The sequence below is a fragment of the Atta colombica genome, unplaced genomic scaffold, assembly GCF_001594045.1.
Source record: "Atta colombica isolate Treedump-2 unplaced genomic scaffold, Acol1.0 scaffold175, whole genome shotgun sequence".
NCBI lineage: Eukaryota > Metazoa > Arthropoda > Insecta > Hymenoptera > Formicidae > Atta > Atta colombica.
The window spans coordinates 261,400-277,204 of NW_017259266.1; the positions used below are offsets into that span (position 1 = coordinate 261,400).

Consider the following 15,805-nt stretch of genomic DNA (forward strand, 5'->3'; position numbering starts at 1 on the left):
TATATACATATATAAAATTTATTTAATAAATTATAAAAATATGACGATTTTAATTTTTTTTATAAAATGTCAAATAAAAATCTTCAAAATTCTGTTATAATAAATTTGTATCAATTTCATATAATGATTGTATAAATCTTTGTTTTTATTATATTATATTTTACTGTTACTGTTTTGAATACAAAAGAAGATCTTAAAAGAAGGAACGTTTATTAAATGTGATGCAGCATAATATCATCGCCAAACACATAAAAATTATAATATTTCGAAATTAATGAAAATAATTAACGGAGAAATTGGCGACGATAATTAAATTAAAATAGACACAGTGTTTTCTATTGAATTATAAATTATTATGAAAATTATTGTTGAAGGTTAATTCTTAATTAAACATATTTCCTTCGTAGTTATATAACATATTTAGTTAAAAATATTATTATCCGGATTATTATCAGTAAAAAAAGATAACGACTTGTTTAACATTCTGCGACGTCGCGAGTTGACATAATTGATGCTGCTATGCTAGTTCAAACGTCTCAAGTAACATTTATTGTAATAAAATCCCAAATCAAAAACCATATCGGCGATGCCATCGTATGCTGAACGCGTTACAGTATATTCGACGATCTGTAGTTGCTTAACAACAAATTTTCTCGCTTCTGTCGCAACGATGATTTCACCGTGGCCGAAAGTACTCGCCATAATTATGTTCGGATCGACATGTTAGATCACGCTTTCTTTAATTTTTATCAAAACAATACATATGGTATGATGAAAATAAATGCATTTATCCAATGCGATCCAAACGCGTTATGCAATAATCAACTATAAAATATATGTTGAAATATATGCCGAAAAATGTATGCAGTAACGTGAAAGAAAATGCTTGTTGAGAAATTTTCAAGATCATTAAAACAGTTACAATAGAAATTAAATGAAAAATGAAAAAATTGATTTACTAATTGTTATATTACGAAAAAAAATACATTTAAAAATACAAGTAAAAAATTCCGACTTGGTCAGACTCACGCTTTTTTCTTTTTATTATTTTTTATTATTTTTTATTACTTAAGAATAAACAAAATTAAATCCGTAGTTATCCACATCACATTATGCTTATATTATTATTTGTCTTAGAAAGATATTATTTGTCTTTAGTTTTTCGTAGATATTTATAATGGAACGTAGAGTGTCGTTTGAAGGCGAAAGATTTCTTGGTTTTTCAAACAAACAATGCTTTACGTTCCACTACGAATATCTATGAAAAATTAAAAATTTCTAAGATCTTGTCTATGTAGTATTTTTCGTAAAATTTTTCCGTTAGGATACTTTATTTCTTCAGTTTGGACTACTCTTACAAAAACTCTATAAATACTAGCCAATATATTGAAAGATAATAATTACTTACTTGTTTTGAGTACTAAGAGCACAAAACAACAGTGACTTTAATATTTAAAATAAGCAATTAATTACTGTCTTTTAGTATTACGTTGGTCAGTATTAGATTTTTGTAAAAAAAAAACCAATTGCTAGAAATATGAGAAATTAGATGGGAAACAATACTCAAATGTTTCTGTGATCGCTTCATTGTAGACAAGATATTTCTACAAGTTGATGTACATTAAAAACAGTCAGCCACAGCAAATAACAAAAAATTGCTCGATTGTTAATGAGCTTTACAACTTCCGTGCAGATACTATTCACTATTTGATGAGATTGTGACAAATTTGCAATCTGCCACATCCGCCTTTCTCGAACAAAGCTGTTTTTAATCATCGATCATAATGATTCGCACCAATCCATCACTTTCGCTTGCCCGCGCCTTCATCGCGACAATAAGACTTTCAGTCCTTGCACGTCGTTGAAAGTTCATCTGCCGTTTCGTCAAGTAATTATTTACGGTTAGCGTGAGGACGACGAAAAGTGCTGGTGCGCGAAGGTGAGAATCGGAGAAAGTCGTCGCAGAGGAAATCGTTCTAAAACAAACGACATCGACGTCGGTCATAGCGAACCCTCTTTTGTCACGCAACATATCATAGAAATGATAAGGTACGTGTGCTACTTACGCAAAAAATATTCTATCGTTCAATGACCTGTAATCAGTCGTAGTCCTCAACAAATCCTGTCTCCTGAAGAATGCTCGTGATATAAATGATATAAATGATACAAATGATACAAATAATATAAAAAACAAACGCTACAAATGATAATTGAATTTATTTTTATGTCAGTAAAAATGTATCTGATGTAATGTAAGACAAACAGTAAAATATCAACAAAATGCAATGCATACGAATCAAGGCGATAAAATTCCGTTTAACCTGAGAAAAGGAGCTTATTATAATTTGCCCACATCCGTCAAGCGTTATGAGGAATTTCACTTCGCCTGGCTACAAAGCCCCCTCATGCGGATGTGAAACAAGTTTATTCAAACGATTATTGCTCAATGAGAAAGGAATATTATTCGAAAGCGGTATGAAGCCTATAATCGATTCGATTTCCGTGGCGTATAGTCTACTTTCTTTTGCAACAACAAGTTCAAGGTCGTTTTTAAAAACTCGAGGAATTATTACGTTTATTTCATGCATGCGTATAATTCCCTTTATATTATGAAAAATATGTTTTATTAAATTTCAATCTAAGCAATAGTGAGAAAGATGGATTGGGATAGGCACAGAAGTAATGACCATTATGTTTTCGCGTTATGTAGAATTTTATTTTTTATGCTGTTATATTGTATTATTATAAAGATTGGAAATCTGTATTTATATGGAACATCACTTGTATCAGTTCAACATTCATATGTAACATATTATATTTTATCATAAGTACAATTTACAGTACTGTTCAATAATTACAGAAATAATTAAATTTATTTGTTATTAAATTATGATATATTTTAGTATATTACAAAAGTTTACAGTAATATCTACTATGAATATATAGAATTATCTATAAACATTACATTAGACAAAAAATAAAACCTTCAGAGGTTTCAATGAATACATATTTTCACACAAATAACATTTATAATATATTTATAGTACATTTCAAATGATTTGAGTAATCACTTGTTAAAATTGAGATATCTATTTTCATCGAAGTTATCCTCAAGTTCTTCGACTATAACTATTTTACTTTTCGGCTTACGCATTTCGAGTCTCTGCTTCTGTTCTGCCTCTGTAAGTTCCGCGAGATTCAGCGGTAGAACTATTATCTTCCGTGGCTCATGATACTCGATCTCTATACTACTACCATCAGAAAAAACGAGTGTTGTAGGATACGTTCGTTCGTGTATTGGTCTGTGCTTCTTCGTTATCGCCGCCGTCCAGCAATTAAAACTTCTCTGCAAGACAGTCACAGAGTTGCCAATTCGTGCGAGCGAAGTGATCATTCTGAAATAAGGAAATATTTTTGTAGCTTACAAGGTTATTAATATTATCCAGAATATAAAATTCATTTTACATATTTGCATGATGACAAGGCGACTCTGATCAAACTCTGATTAACTTATTTATTGATTTTATTTTATTAATCTTATATGGAGAGCTGACAGTGAATCTAATGGACCCATTTAATTATATTCTTTATGTTACATTTGCAAATTTGAATTACTGTTATTAAAATAATCTTAGTATTCGTTTTTTTTTACGAATACATTTTAATTTCTTGAAATTAACTAATGCCTTTTAATAAATATATTAAATAGATCTTATGAAGTTAATATCAATAACTGTTACAGATTTTGACGTTAGCTTCAGAGAGTTCGTCTAAATCATTCACAAGTATAATTTGATTACAAAATAATAACTTTAAAATAATATTGGAGATAACTCTTATAAGTTACAATTTCAAAAAACAGTCTTGTCAAAGACAATTTTCTCTTTATTTGTACAATGATTAAAAAAATATATTTTATTATGGTGAATTTGATCATTCGTACTACATCGAATTAATGCACATTAAAGGTTATTTTATGTAAAATATCTGAATGCAATGGTATAATAAATAAAATGATAAATGAAAATACATGATATATCATGTATGACAATGAAATTATATATTCTGTTAAATGACAAAATACAACAATATCATTATTAGATTTTTAATCATTTAAACTGTTTCATATGCATTTACTTTTTCTATTAATTTATAGCAGCATTTAATATACATCAATGTAGTTTAATACAAGTAACTGAATTCACTATTAAATACTTCACATTACACGAATATCATCTCTATCAACACTAACTTAAAAGTAATACAACATTAATGTTATAATTTATTAACTTCACATTTAACAATGTAACTATTATGTACAATATATTATATTACATTTCTATTGTCGAGTGTAAAGTTACATTGATCTATTATTTTTATATCTTTTATTATCAATGTAAATTAATTTTAGTTTAATTTATTTTTTATCTTCTTTTTAATTTCTAAGAACTAGTTTCCATCAATGCAATGTAGATTAACTTTAATCTCGATTCAATTTGCTCTTCATCTTTTTTTTAAATTGTTACAACTAGAAAGAGATAAAGAATTAGTTGAACAAAGATTAAAATTAACTAATTGAATTAGAAAGAGATAAAGAGTAAATTAAACTGAGATTAAAATTAATCTAAATTGATATTAATAAAATAGATATTAGTATTTACAGACATTTTTTATAGGTTATGTCATCCATGCTTGGCAATATCGAGTATAGTGACACGTTACTTATTTGATCATTTAAAGTTCTATCTCACGCTCATTAAATCATTGTGTTTACATTCATAAAACAACGAGAAAACCTCACGGAGACGATGAAACAAAGTTTACCTGCCGAGATTATCGACGAGATGAGCGACTTAACATAACGACTTGAAGCTCTGCGCAATTGGATCATCGGGACGATCACGTGGCGTTCAGACGCGATGAATGAACGGCGACGACTGCGCGCGCTACTGTACAATCGAATTGCGATTATCGAAATATGTTTAAAATGAGCGGTAATCGACGCTACCAATTCCGGCAGTCTATGCGTTTCTTTCGGTGCGGTGTACACACACGGGTGGTGAGTGCTTTTTGCGTGCGATTCGTCCTGAGAGGAGGCTCGATCGGTAGAGTTTGGCAATCGTGCGTCTCCACAAGACGGTGAAGGAGGTGCCACGACTGCCGGGAGAGGCGACGGAAGATTTAACTTGATGGGGTAAGTCAATCCTCTTCGACCTTGATTCTGATCGAGAAGCGGAAGGACGTGGATGGCTATCCACGTCCTCTTCTCGCGAAACGCAAATGGGATATCGTGCGTGTGCCGTACGACGAAGAGAGGAGGGTGCGTTGCGACGAGTATTACTCTTAAGCGTTCTGAGGGGACGATGATTTTGCGATGTGATAAGCGACTTTTCGTATTTTCATGCGCTGTACGCGCCCTCGGACTCCTCCTGGCAATGGCCGGGTAGCTCAGCATAATCCGCGCGATTCCTGCAAGGAAAGGAATTGCGACACTTTTTTTAAGCACATTGAGAATGGCGAGCGGCGATCATGGAGATTCGTGATCTCCCAGCACGCTCGGGAAAAGGGATGGGGAAGAGCATAAATCTTCCAAATGTCGTTAAAACAATGTGTGTTAAGCTGATTAGTAGAATTAGTCAAGTTAATGAACTGGAGGTCGATTGTGATTTCAGGGTTTTTAAACTAAGGACTCTTTGATTAAAGATTGTTTTTCTTTTAGAAAGCATAATTGACACAAATATCCATTCTTCGATGTTATATATCAAAGAAGCAATAATAACCCAATTCCTTGAATAATATATTGTTATTTTTAACTTCCATGTGTGTCAAAATTAATCAATTTCTGTAATTAATTTCGAAGTAACCAACATTTATATTAACGTATGTGCTTAATAAATAATAAACTAAATTATTAATAAATTATATCACACGTAAAAGTTTTAAGATATCGCCAATTATGGTCGAGCATTCTAAAACGTAAGACCGCATTTTTGGCTATGATAGATTTATTTACTTTATAGTTTACTTTATAGACAAAAGTTTTTTTTACGTTTGATCATGGTGGAAGAAAATAAGTGAAACAATTTAGATATGCAGTAGTCGATTTGATTACAATCAATTAGAATTGGTCGTAAGAATTCAAAAAACAATAGGATAAAATTAAATTGGACAGAATTGAATCTAGGACAGAATTTGATTTACGTTTGCTAGTCTTTAAATTATTTAACTTCATTGTATTAGTTAAATTAACAATATATTGAATAAGAGCAGTATTATAAAAATGTTTACAAATAATTCAAATTATATAGGTATAATTGGATTTTATGAATTTATCAGTGTTGGTCTTCATCGAATAATACAATGAATAACAGATAAGATGATATTTGTGTCGACTATCTCCTAAAAGAAAACAATTATAGTCTGATCATGAAATAGCATATGTATGATCGGTCTAACATTTTTTTATCAAATCGCGATAGTCAGCGCGAGATAGCACATTTTTTTTCTCTCGCATCATTGCAGAATGAGATAAATCATATCAGTCAATTTTTTATCAAAAATGTTAAATCTCTTGTCATGGCTAGATTAGAAGATCTCTATTTTTAACTAGTGTACCGCAAAAATCTCCAAGTATGCCGTGAAAATTTAAAAAAATATAAAAAGAAGTAAAAAAACGAATGAGGTGCTAAGTAAAAAGTATTTTAAAAATTGTGAAATTATCTAAATTATATTATTTACTCTTATTTTAATCAATTGCATGTCCTTATCAATTTTTAATACGATAAAATACAAAATAAAATAAAAATAAAACATTGGAACTTCACTTTTTATTTCTGCATGTTTTGACAGTATTTAATAAAAAGATATGTGCTAAGCGTTTGCGAATTGAAAAAAGTTGAAAAATCTTAAAAATTACAAAAGTAAGCAAAATTCACTAGATGACCAATAAAATTATAAATTATCTAGCGAATTTGTTCACTTTTATAATTTTCATGTCATTTCAAAATATATATATTTATTCCCTAAATTAATTCGGGAATCAAAATGGCCAATTCCTACTGGCAGTAAAAAAAGAGAGAGTTCCGGATGGGCACTGGCAATTTCATTTTTATTTTATAGTTACAGATCGTTTAAAAGATATGTACAAGAATCTTCATCTGCATATACATATTCATAATTATTCGACATGAATAGTTATTACCTCGATTATTACACATTCAAATGAAATAGCGTTATCTGAAAAGAATTTTAATCCCTCTCTGTTTCCTCAAAATGTTCCCTTAATTTCGCGATTAAACTCCTGTCGTGAAACTTTTCAATCGATTCATTTATTTATCTCGGGGATAATAAATGTTACATAAAAAAATAATGGGGCTTATATTTACCGAAATGGAAATCTTTTAGATGTTGTTGTATATGCATTCGAAACGAGAAAATGAAGATATTCCAAGCAGCATCATGTACACAATCGGAATATAATGTCTTAAAAATGTCATTAAGTCGTTTTTTATAATTGCCACGACTATGTCTTCTATATAAATAAACAAACCATTTTATAATTATTGCAATATATAAAATAATTTATTCAATAGTATATTCACTTATGTATATTAATTTATTCAACTATATATATTAATTCTACATACAAAATTTGTATAGTTATTATCTTCATAGTTGCAACCTTTATGTCTTTCTCTGAGCATAAACATTATATCACAAAAGTTTTAAAAAACTTTAAAATGTCTTATGTTCCGATTGTGAACATGTGCTGTCTAAGATAGATGTTTATTCCCGGATTAATGAAAATAAAATCATACAATTTCACACATTCGACACGAAATGGCACGCACAATCGTATTTGGTACTCAAATCTATTCGGACGATTATTCTCCCAAGTTATAGCTATAAAATCACATTTTTTTTACCACCGTGCAATTTACAAAACTTACAACAATTAAATCTTTTTAATGTATAATACAACAATAATAATAAACGCGTACATGCCTCATGCGAATGATCAACCTTTTTTACATTTATCGTACGACAACCAAATAAAATATAACGTTATATTATGGGGGGATATAATATAATGTGTCAATATCACATTAGTATAAAATATCATCTGTAATTATCTTGAGTGGGGATTTAGTTTGATGCGTAAGAAACAAATGGGACCGTGTGAAAATAATGAAATTTCATATTGAGATAAATATTGGCTCCATGAAATATTATTTTTATTATCATAACGTCAATAATAATTATTTATTGTAACGTTAATATAATTCTCTAATTCTTTAACAAAAATTTAACTACATTAAAAAAATCTTTCAATGTCCATATATTATTTTCTTTTTAAATATTGTGTTTTTATTTTATATTCAATGTTAAATATTAAATATTAAAATTAAATATTAAATACGATTCTTTATTTTATATAATTTATTTGATAAATGTTATAAAAAATACGTTTATTTGTGCAAAATTTCCCGTAAGATGCATCATTCACTTCTTATTTTTATTTCGATACTGTTTCAATTCAATATTAGAATTATTTTTTAGTAAATAATAATTTTTACTATCTTCTTAATTTAAATATTTTTAATAAAAAATCATATTTAAAATAATGTTTAGAAAAAATATAAATATTTTTTGTCACAGCTATGATATTAATTCATATATGTTTTCGACTTAAAATAAAATTTATTAATAAAAATTATAAAAGTAAAAATTATTTATATTGCAGATGCGCGCAATATACAAACCTTTTACTTATATAATTTTTTAAAAACATTCTTTATGAAATATTTTCAAATATCAATACTGAGAAGAAAAAAAAATATATAAAAATTTGCATATCTTTTGATATCGCGCATGCTGATGTATATTCGTTTTTACGCATTTAAAATTTTATATTCTATCTACAATATTACATCCTATGTACATAATAATGATAAATGAGAAAATTCGTGCAAAGATTTATATGAATATATAAAATCTATATAAAATCTATATAAAATATGAATCAGAAAAAGATTTTAAGGAAGGGAAATTAAGTCCTCGTCGAAGAGTTGCTATATTCTGCCATTCAGGTCAATCATCTTCTCATCGTTATGTCTGTAAAATCAAAGTCTTGCTCTACGTCATATCTACAATTACATAGCTCACTAAATAAATAAGATGAAATGGCATACATATATATGCGATTAAAGAAATTCAATCATAAATGGATATTCTATTCTCGTATTAATGTTTAACATACTATCTCTCATTGTGCATAATATTTATACAATTAAATGTAATTAGAATAATACGAATAATGAAATATGAAGTCCGCTGTTATATTAATAGTTAATAAAATCATGCAATTAATAATGCTTAATGGATAATAAAAAAGTGCAATACAAAAAAAGATCAGTCAACATCTCCATTTTCTACATGCATAAAAAATCTTAATACATAATCATTAGATTTTATATAAAAGCTTAATTCGCAAAGTATTATTTTTATTTTATTATTAGCATAGGTTCAGGCTTTCTAAAAAAATTATTTGATAAAAAAGATTGGATGCAAAGCACAAAAGCAATATTAAAGTATGCATGTATACATACCTGTACAGAACATAGTGCTGAATTAAGAAAAATACATCAAATGCCACAGAAAAGAATCCAAGACCGAATTTGGTTGGATCTCCAAAAATACTCTCCCAATCATCTGAGATAAAAATTTATGACGTTAATATCTTATAAACATTAGTTTACGCATTCTTTATACAAAAGTAAGTTTAATTGTATATTTGCATGTTTACCATAGTTATAAGCGTTGAGTATCATCTGTAGCATTGATAAAATGCCACCCGTAAAATCTAAAAATACATTTCCTATGCTCCAGCCGACAGTGGATTTTCTCCTATAATTGTAAAATGCTTGCGGTACGTATTTAATAAGCGTTACGCTAAGCTTAACGTAGCTACAGTAATAGAGAAAATCTAGCCATTGGATTGTCTTCATGGCAGATAATATCAAAGATATTAGTATAAAAGTCGCAAATATCCCATGGATAATACGTGCAGTCGTTGATACTCTTTGATTACCAGTCTGAAGTAAAAATAAATACGATCAAATTTCAATTTTTACAAGTAGCTACTTTAAGAGGATCCTATATTACCAATTAAATCATATAATTTTTATATAACAAATACTTTTTTCTCGTTAATACGTATCTATAAGGTCGAGTTTATGTCAAGAACGACTAAAAATTTCGAAATTAATATATTTTTTACCATTTCTTAGTATAACATAGCGTCTCAAGCTGTCAAGTGACAACATTTGCTTGGTACAGGAGTTTTGCAATCTACTTATAAAATAATAATCCACAAACACGTAGTTTGTACGAATAAATAACGTCAAGTTCTTAGAATTAGACTTAGACGCTTTATCGCGATGAATTTGTTATACGAAAATTGACATGAACGTGCGATTATTATGTTGCGTGTATTATGGGTTGCGTTGGAAAAATAGCGGTCTCTGGTGACTTCAGACTTTAGGATCCTCTTAAATATGTGCTGTCTTTATATTTAATTACCTCATGAATAAAACATTGTCCGATAACTATTATACTAGCAAATACTGCATGTAACGAAAAAAATATATCATTGATTTGTACAGGATTCAAGCCTTTTGGATATCGTTCGAAATATTCTTTCTGAAAATATTTTAATAAATTAATTGATCGTCATAATACGCGCATTTTTATTTCACATTCTTACTAAAAATTATTTATTTATAAAAATATCTCAATGTTAGCGTTCTCTCTCTCTTTTTTATTTTATTGCAAAATATAGAAACAAAGCAATGTCTTACCTCAATCTCAGGTATCCAGTATAGGCCGCAATTGAACAGTGCGTACATAAGAAAACCGACAAGATTTAGTGACACGTAATCAAAATTAAGACCCACAACACTTTTACGTTTATAATTAATATAGATTTGTGGATAGAAGCTTACGCTCCATGCTAAAAAATATATCCATCCAACCACAGCACTGATGTGATATAATGTATCTGATTTCTCTATTGTTATTCTAACAAATGCTTGGGAGAAACTAAAAAGAGATATACAAATTATTTTTTTTATATACACTGTTAAAATATTATTTTAAAAAATATGTTAAATAAAAACAGAAATAGAATTTGCTCACTTTAAATCGATATTATGTAACTGATCTCGCGGTATAATAATAATTTTATACATAGACATTTTTCAACAGTTTTGATAATAATTGCAAATTTCGAGGTAAATTTATTTCATACAACTTTCTGAAAACTGATTTTAAACAGTATTAATAAGTTTAAATAATAAATATAGTAGCATTGATTCCGGTAGCAAAATTTCATCACTGATATATATTTAATAACTTTCTTATCAGTATTACAAAAATATTAAAATTATTTATAAATAAATTATAAAAAAAGTTATATATAAAATTATTTAGACACGGTAATTATTAGACACTGCAATTGAAGGAAATAATCTGTTCAACATCTGGAGACAGACTAATGAAACTTTAAGTTACAGCTTGACAAGTTTAGGTCAAGAGGCTATCTGGGCAATCTTAGCAGTCTTAGTGCAATGGAACGTGAATTTTACACTGATCTTTTCAAAATTAATCGAAGATAAGAAGGGAACGAAAGCAGTGCCATAGGTTTCTGTATTTCGCTGTTTATTATTTCACAATACTTGATTATGAATGTTTATATCAAATGGTAAATATACGTTCGTAATCAAATGTTATTTAAAATATTATTTAAAATATTAACAGCCGATTGGAACGTTAAATCAAAATGTAAAAAAAAGAACTCGAAAAATTTCTATAAAACATTCCTATACTTACTCCGTGATATTACTAGGGGTTACATTAGCGCTAACAATCAAATGACCTGCGCTCAGGCCTTTAACATAAATAATCCAGTCTATTTTTGAGTCTCCCGGTATAATAGAAAAGTTTGATGGGTTTGTAGATAGCAGATCAGGATGCTGTACATCTATCGTAACGACTGCAGGTCTGCTATCAGATTCTAACGGTTCCCTGTAAAGTAAGATGTGGCTAGTAAAAAATCTCTTTTTAGTATATACGCATGGTTGTTTAATATATACGCATACAATTCTGAAACACATTTATTGACATAAGCCTATCATTCAAGCTATCATTGATTTATCATTCTGTAATTGAATGATAAAGTCCGAAAACAATATTACATTTTAACGTCATTAGATGTCTGTTGTTATCAGTTTTAGAGTATAAAGAAGGACAAAACGAATTCTGTCGCCATGACATGCTTAGATTAATTAATACAAGCTTAATGTGGGTGAAGGTGAACACAAATATATTAGTTTTAAAGAATTTTTTATCATGCATATATACAACAAAGGTTTCTACTAATGTACTTAATTTATCTCACAGACATAAGTAATAACTATGGATTTTCCAGCAAGAGAAGTATAAGCTCTCAAACCAATGAAAAACACAGACAATAGAAACAAGACAATAAATTCTCATATAGCACAGGTCATTCCAGCAATATTATAGCAACACTACACTAAATATTACAGCAATATTGCTGCAAGATTCTGTGCTGTGTATGGATTTCAACCTATCAGAAATTGTATCAATAGAGCATTTTCTGTAGGTTAAAATCTATTGTCTGTGTGTAATTCCCTGTTGCTATCATTTGTGCTTTTTATTGTGGCTAAATTAGAATAGAATGAATTGTTAATAGAATGAATTGTTATATCCTTGTTGTTTGATAATATTAAACAAAGATGAAATAATTCATGAGACACATGTGTCATTTGTATCTCTTGCTAGAAAGTATCCTATATCAGCACTGTCAACATATACATGTCCCTAAAAGCAATATAACAGCTCATATTACAACTTTCAATAGCCAATAAAATGTATAAATATTGGACGATATCCACAGTGCAATTCAATGTAATAGCTCATGTTAGTGATGCATAACAAGCTACTCACGTTAGTGATAAGTTGAATGAGCTCTGCTGATTGAGTTGTATTTTTAAATCCTGTGTTGATGCCCTAAGGACATGATCTCCCTGAACACATGTCAAAACTGTAAATATGAACGACATGTAATCTATAGTAATGAAAATGAGAACATTCCTACTAAACACAAACTAATAATAACATTACATAAATTATTATAATTTCCTATTTAACTATATGAACCATATTCCAAAATTTACTATCAATGCTGAAAATCTGAAGTGCAAATATAGATTTTTCAGCACTGGCAATGAATTTTAATATATGAATATAACATATGTTGTACATAATAATTACATGACTGTGTAATTGTTATGTATGTTATATTCATATATATATATTGATGAGTGGAAAATTATAGTATTGTCATGTAATGTTAAATATTTATATTGATGAATGGAAAACTATAAAACTATAAATTATATGATTCTACATATTTATATTAATGAAAGATTATAATATTATGATGTAATGTTACTATTACTTTCTTTGTCTTTAGCGGATTGTATATACTTCTCTATGCTTCTTTCTTGATCTCACCTGGTAGTAACAAGACCCACGAGTATCGCCACAAAGCCATGTTGCACAATAACTGAAACAAGATAACGTACCACGTTTAGGTTGATATTATCGCTCCTCCAATGAGGTAGCAATTAATACAGTTATCGTTGCAAGAACGCCATTATTATCGCGCTCTTTTGCGTCCAGCGCGGCTGGTTCCAAGGAGTTAGGGCTCCCGCCGATGGCACGAACGTGGCAAGTATGTGAAGAACGGCGGGTTTAACCTCAAAATGTTCGAGGTCATCACGACAATTCGTGCTTTATGATAACATTTTACGCGCTGTGGCATTTCGTTACAAGTGCCACTTGTCGACGATCTCGATGATTGGTAGATCGTCTTGGATCTTCGTAGATATCTCAAATTTTTGTGGCTATCAGAGCGTCGAACGATAACGACGACGTCGATGACGAGTGCCGTTCGTTATCGTAGATATTATTTCACAATTGTTCTCCATTATAAGAGTACCAGAACGATGGCAATGAACGCGAACGCGACGTTTTGCACCATCACAATCTCGATAAATTCTCGCAGTTAAAAATTGTTAAAAAAGCGATAAGGAGTAACGGAACGCGACATCAACAATGAGCATGTGACTCACGATGCACCGCCGCGCCTCAACTGCCACTTGTCAGCTGGAGCTGCTGGAGTGACATTTGGCGGCAAGATTTGCACTCTCGCAGGGATGATACGCAATCATTTGGGTTTAATGAATCCACATTGAGAAAAGACGCACACATATTTATCCATAATGTGTTTTTGTGAGAAATAATGGAGAGAATGGTCGTAAAAAGACAGAAGCAAAATATATATATATATGTATGTATGTACATATAATTATGTAATTATAGGTTTAAAAAATTAAAAGAAATAAAGCTATTGCTTAAAAATATAATTGTTTAATCTAAATGCAAATAAAGTAAATATTTGTATATTTACTATTTAGTATAGAAACTACTATTTAGTATAGAAATTTAACGTAGCAAAATATTATTTTTTTTAATTTAACAAAAAGGAATTATTGAAAGAACTAAGGCCCGATTGCACCAGCGATTTAAGCGAGATTTAAAACTCATTTTAAAGCCGAAAAAGAGACAGAGACAAAATTTTAAGCCTTCCTTAAAATCAAAGTAACATTGGTGTATTGGGCCTAAATAATGAGAATATATATTCAAAAAAATACAAACTTATATTCGTAGGATAATATAATGTCCAACTTTTTTGCAATTGATTATAATTTCTCATCGTTCTTAGCTTTCTAGAAAAATGAGTCGCAATTTATATAAAATATTAAAAGTAAGTTAGTTTTGCGTAACTATCAGACGTTGTGCAATCATGCAAATCCTTATAAATAATTAATAAAACAATAGAAATTCTATAGGCTCTAATAAATTAAATCAATTAGGAAATAAACAAGCCTTTGAGAACCAATCCTGGATGTGATGCAATAAGTTTTATTGTATATAATAATTAAATAAGAATTTCGATTCTTGTTTGATTCTCTTCAGCAAATACATTAATGAACTATAATATGTACAAAGATTGTCGTTAATTACTCTTAGAAAATTAGATTGTGTTACTTTCGAAATATTGTTCGTCTTAATGTGAACTGTGGATAAAGTATATTTGCATTCATATGTCAAAATTGTCCATTAAATTTCCCAATTTATTACGTCAAAGGTATTATTTAATAAATAAGATTGAAATTAGACTGATGGTATTTTATTAAAAATTTTATTAAAAATTTACATGGATGTTTAAAAATTGACATATTATGCGATGTTGATAACGCGGTTATCTATTGAAATACAATAACACAAATAGACTTTCAATAAAACTATGAAAGAGAAGGAAGCAACAATTTTTAGAAATTAAAATAGCATATGTTTATTCTGTGTCATTTTGTACGTTAAGATCATTTTTTTGTTTATGTATGTAAATCATTTCTGCTGTTAGTCGTTTGTTTAACAACCTATCTGTATCCAAAATTTTAATATTCTCCCAATCGAAATCATGTGCAAATTCCAATCTATGTGCCGTAATGATTGAGAATGTTGTGTTATTTTCCAATTAATATTGTTTCTATGTTCCTGAATAAATAAGTAATGATAATCCGGGAAAAAATGTTTTATATATATGGATATATTTTATATATAATTATATAAGAAACATTTTTTTCCGGGAAGA

At 29.1% G+C, this 15,805-nt stretch overlaps 1 protein-coding gene across 4 annotated transcripts in view; it reads right to left on the reverse strand.

Annotated features, from left to right (window-relative positions):
• Positions 1 to 2,694: 2,694 nt before the first annotated feature.
• Positions 2,695 to 15,805, reverse strand: part of LOC108686340 (cystinosin homolog) — a 32,143-nt gene continuing 19,032 nt past the window's right edge. Inside the window, exons 1-8 of one of the 4 annotated variants that reach the window (XM_018191605.1) lie at positions 13,600 to 14,249; positions 13,030 to 13,126; positions 11,890 to 12,084; positions 10,860 to 11,100; positions 10,582 to 10,701; positions 9,806 to 10,094; positions 9,609 to 9,711; positions 2,695 to 3,395 (exon numbers count right to left, since the gene is read on the reverse strand). In XM_018191605.1, coding sequence (XP_018047094.1) covers positions 3,068 to 3,395; positions 9,609 to 9,711; positions 9,806 to 10,094; positions 10,582 to 10,701; positions 10,860 to 11,100; positions 11,890 to 12,084; positions 13,030 to 13,126; positions 13,600 to 13,639 — 1,413 coding nt within the window. In that variant the 5' untranslated portion in view covers positions 13,640 to 14,249 and the 3' untranslated portion in view covers positions 2,695 to 3,067. Of the gene's footprint in view, positions 3,396 to 4,830; positions 5,470 to 9,054; positions 9,115 to 9,608; positions 9,712 to 9,805; positions 10,095 to 10,581; positions 10,702 to 10,859; positions 11,101 to 11,889; positions 12,085 to 13,029; positions 13,127 to 13,599; positions 14,263 to 15,805 lie in introns of those variants that run through there. The other 3 variants (XM_018191602.1, XM_018191603.1, XM_018191604.1) reach the window with 3 other exon arrangements.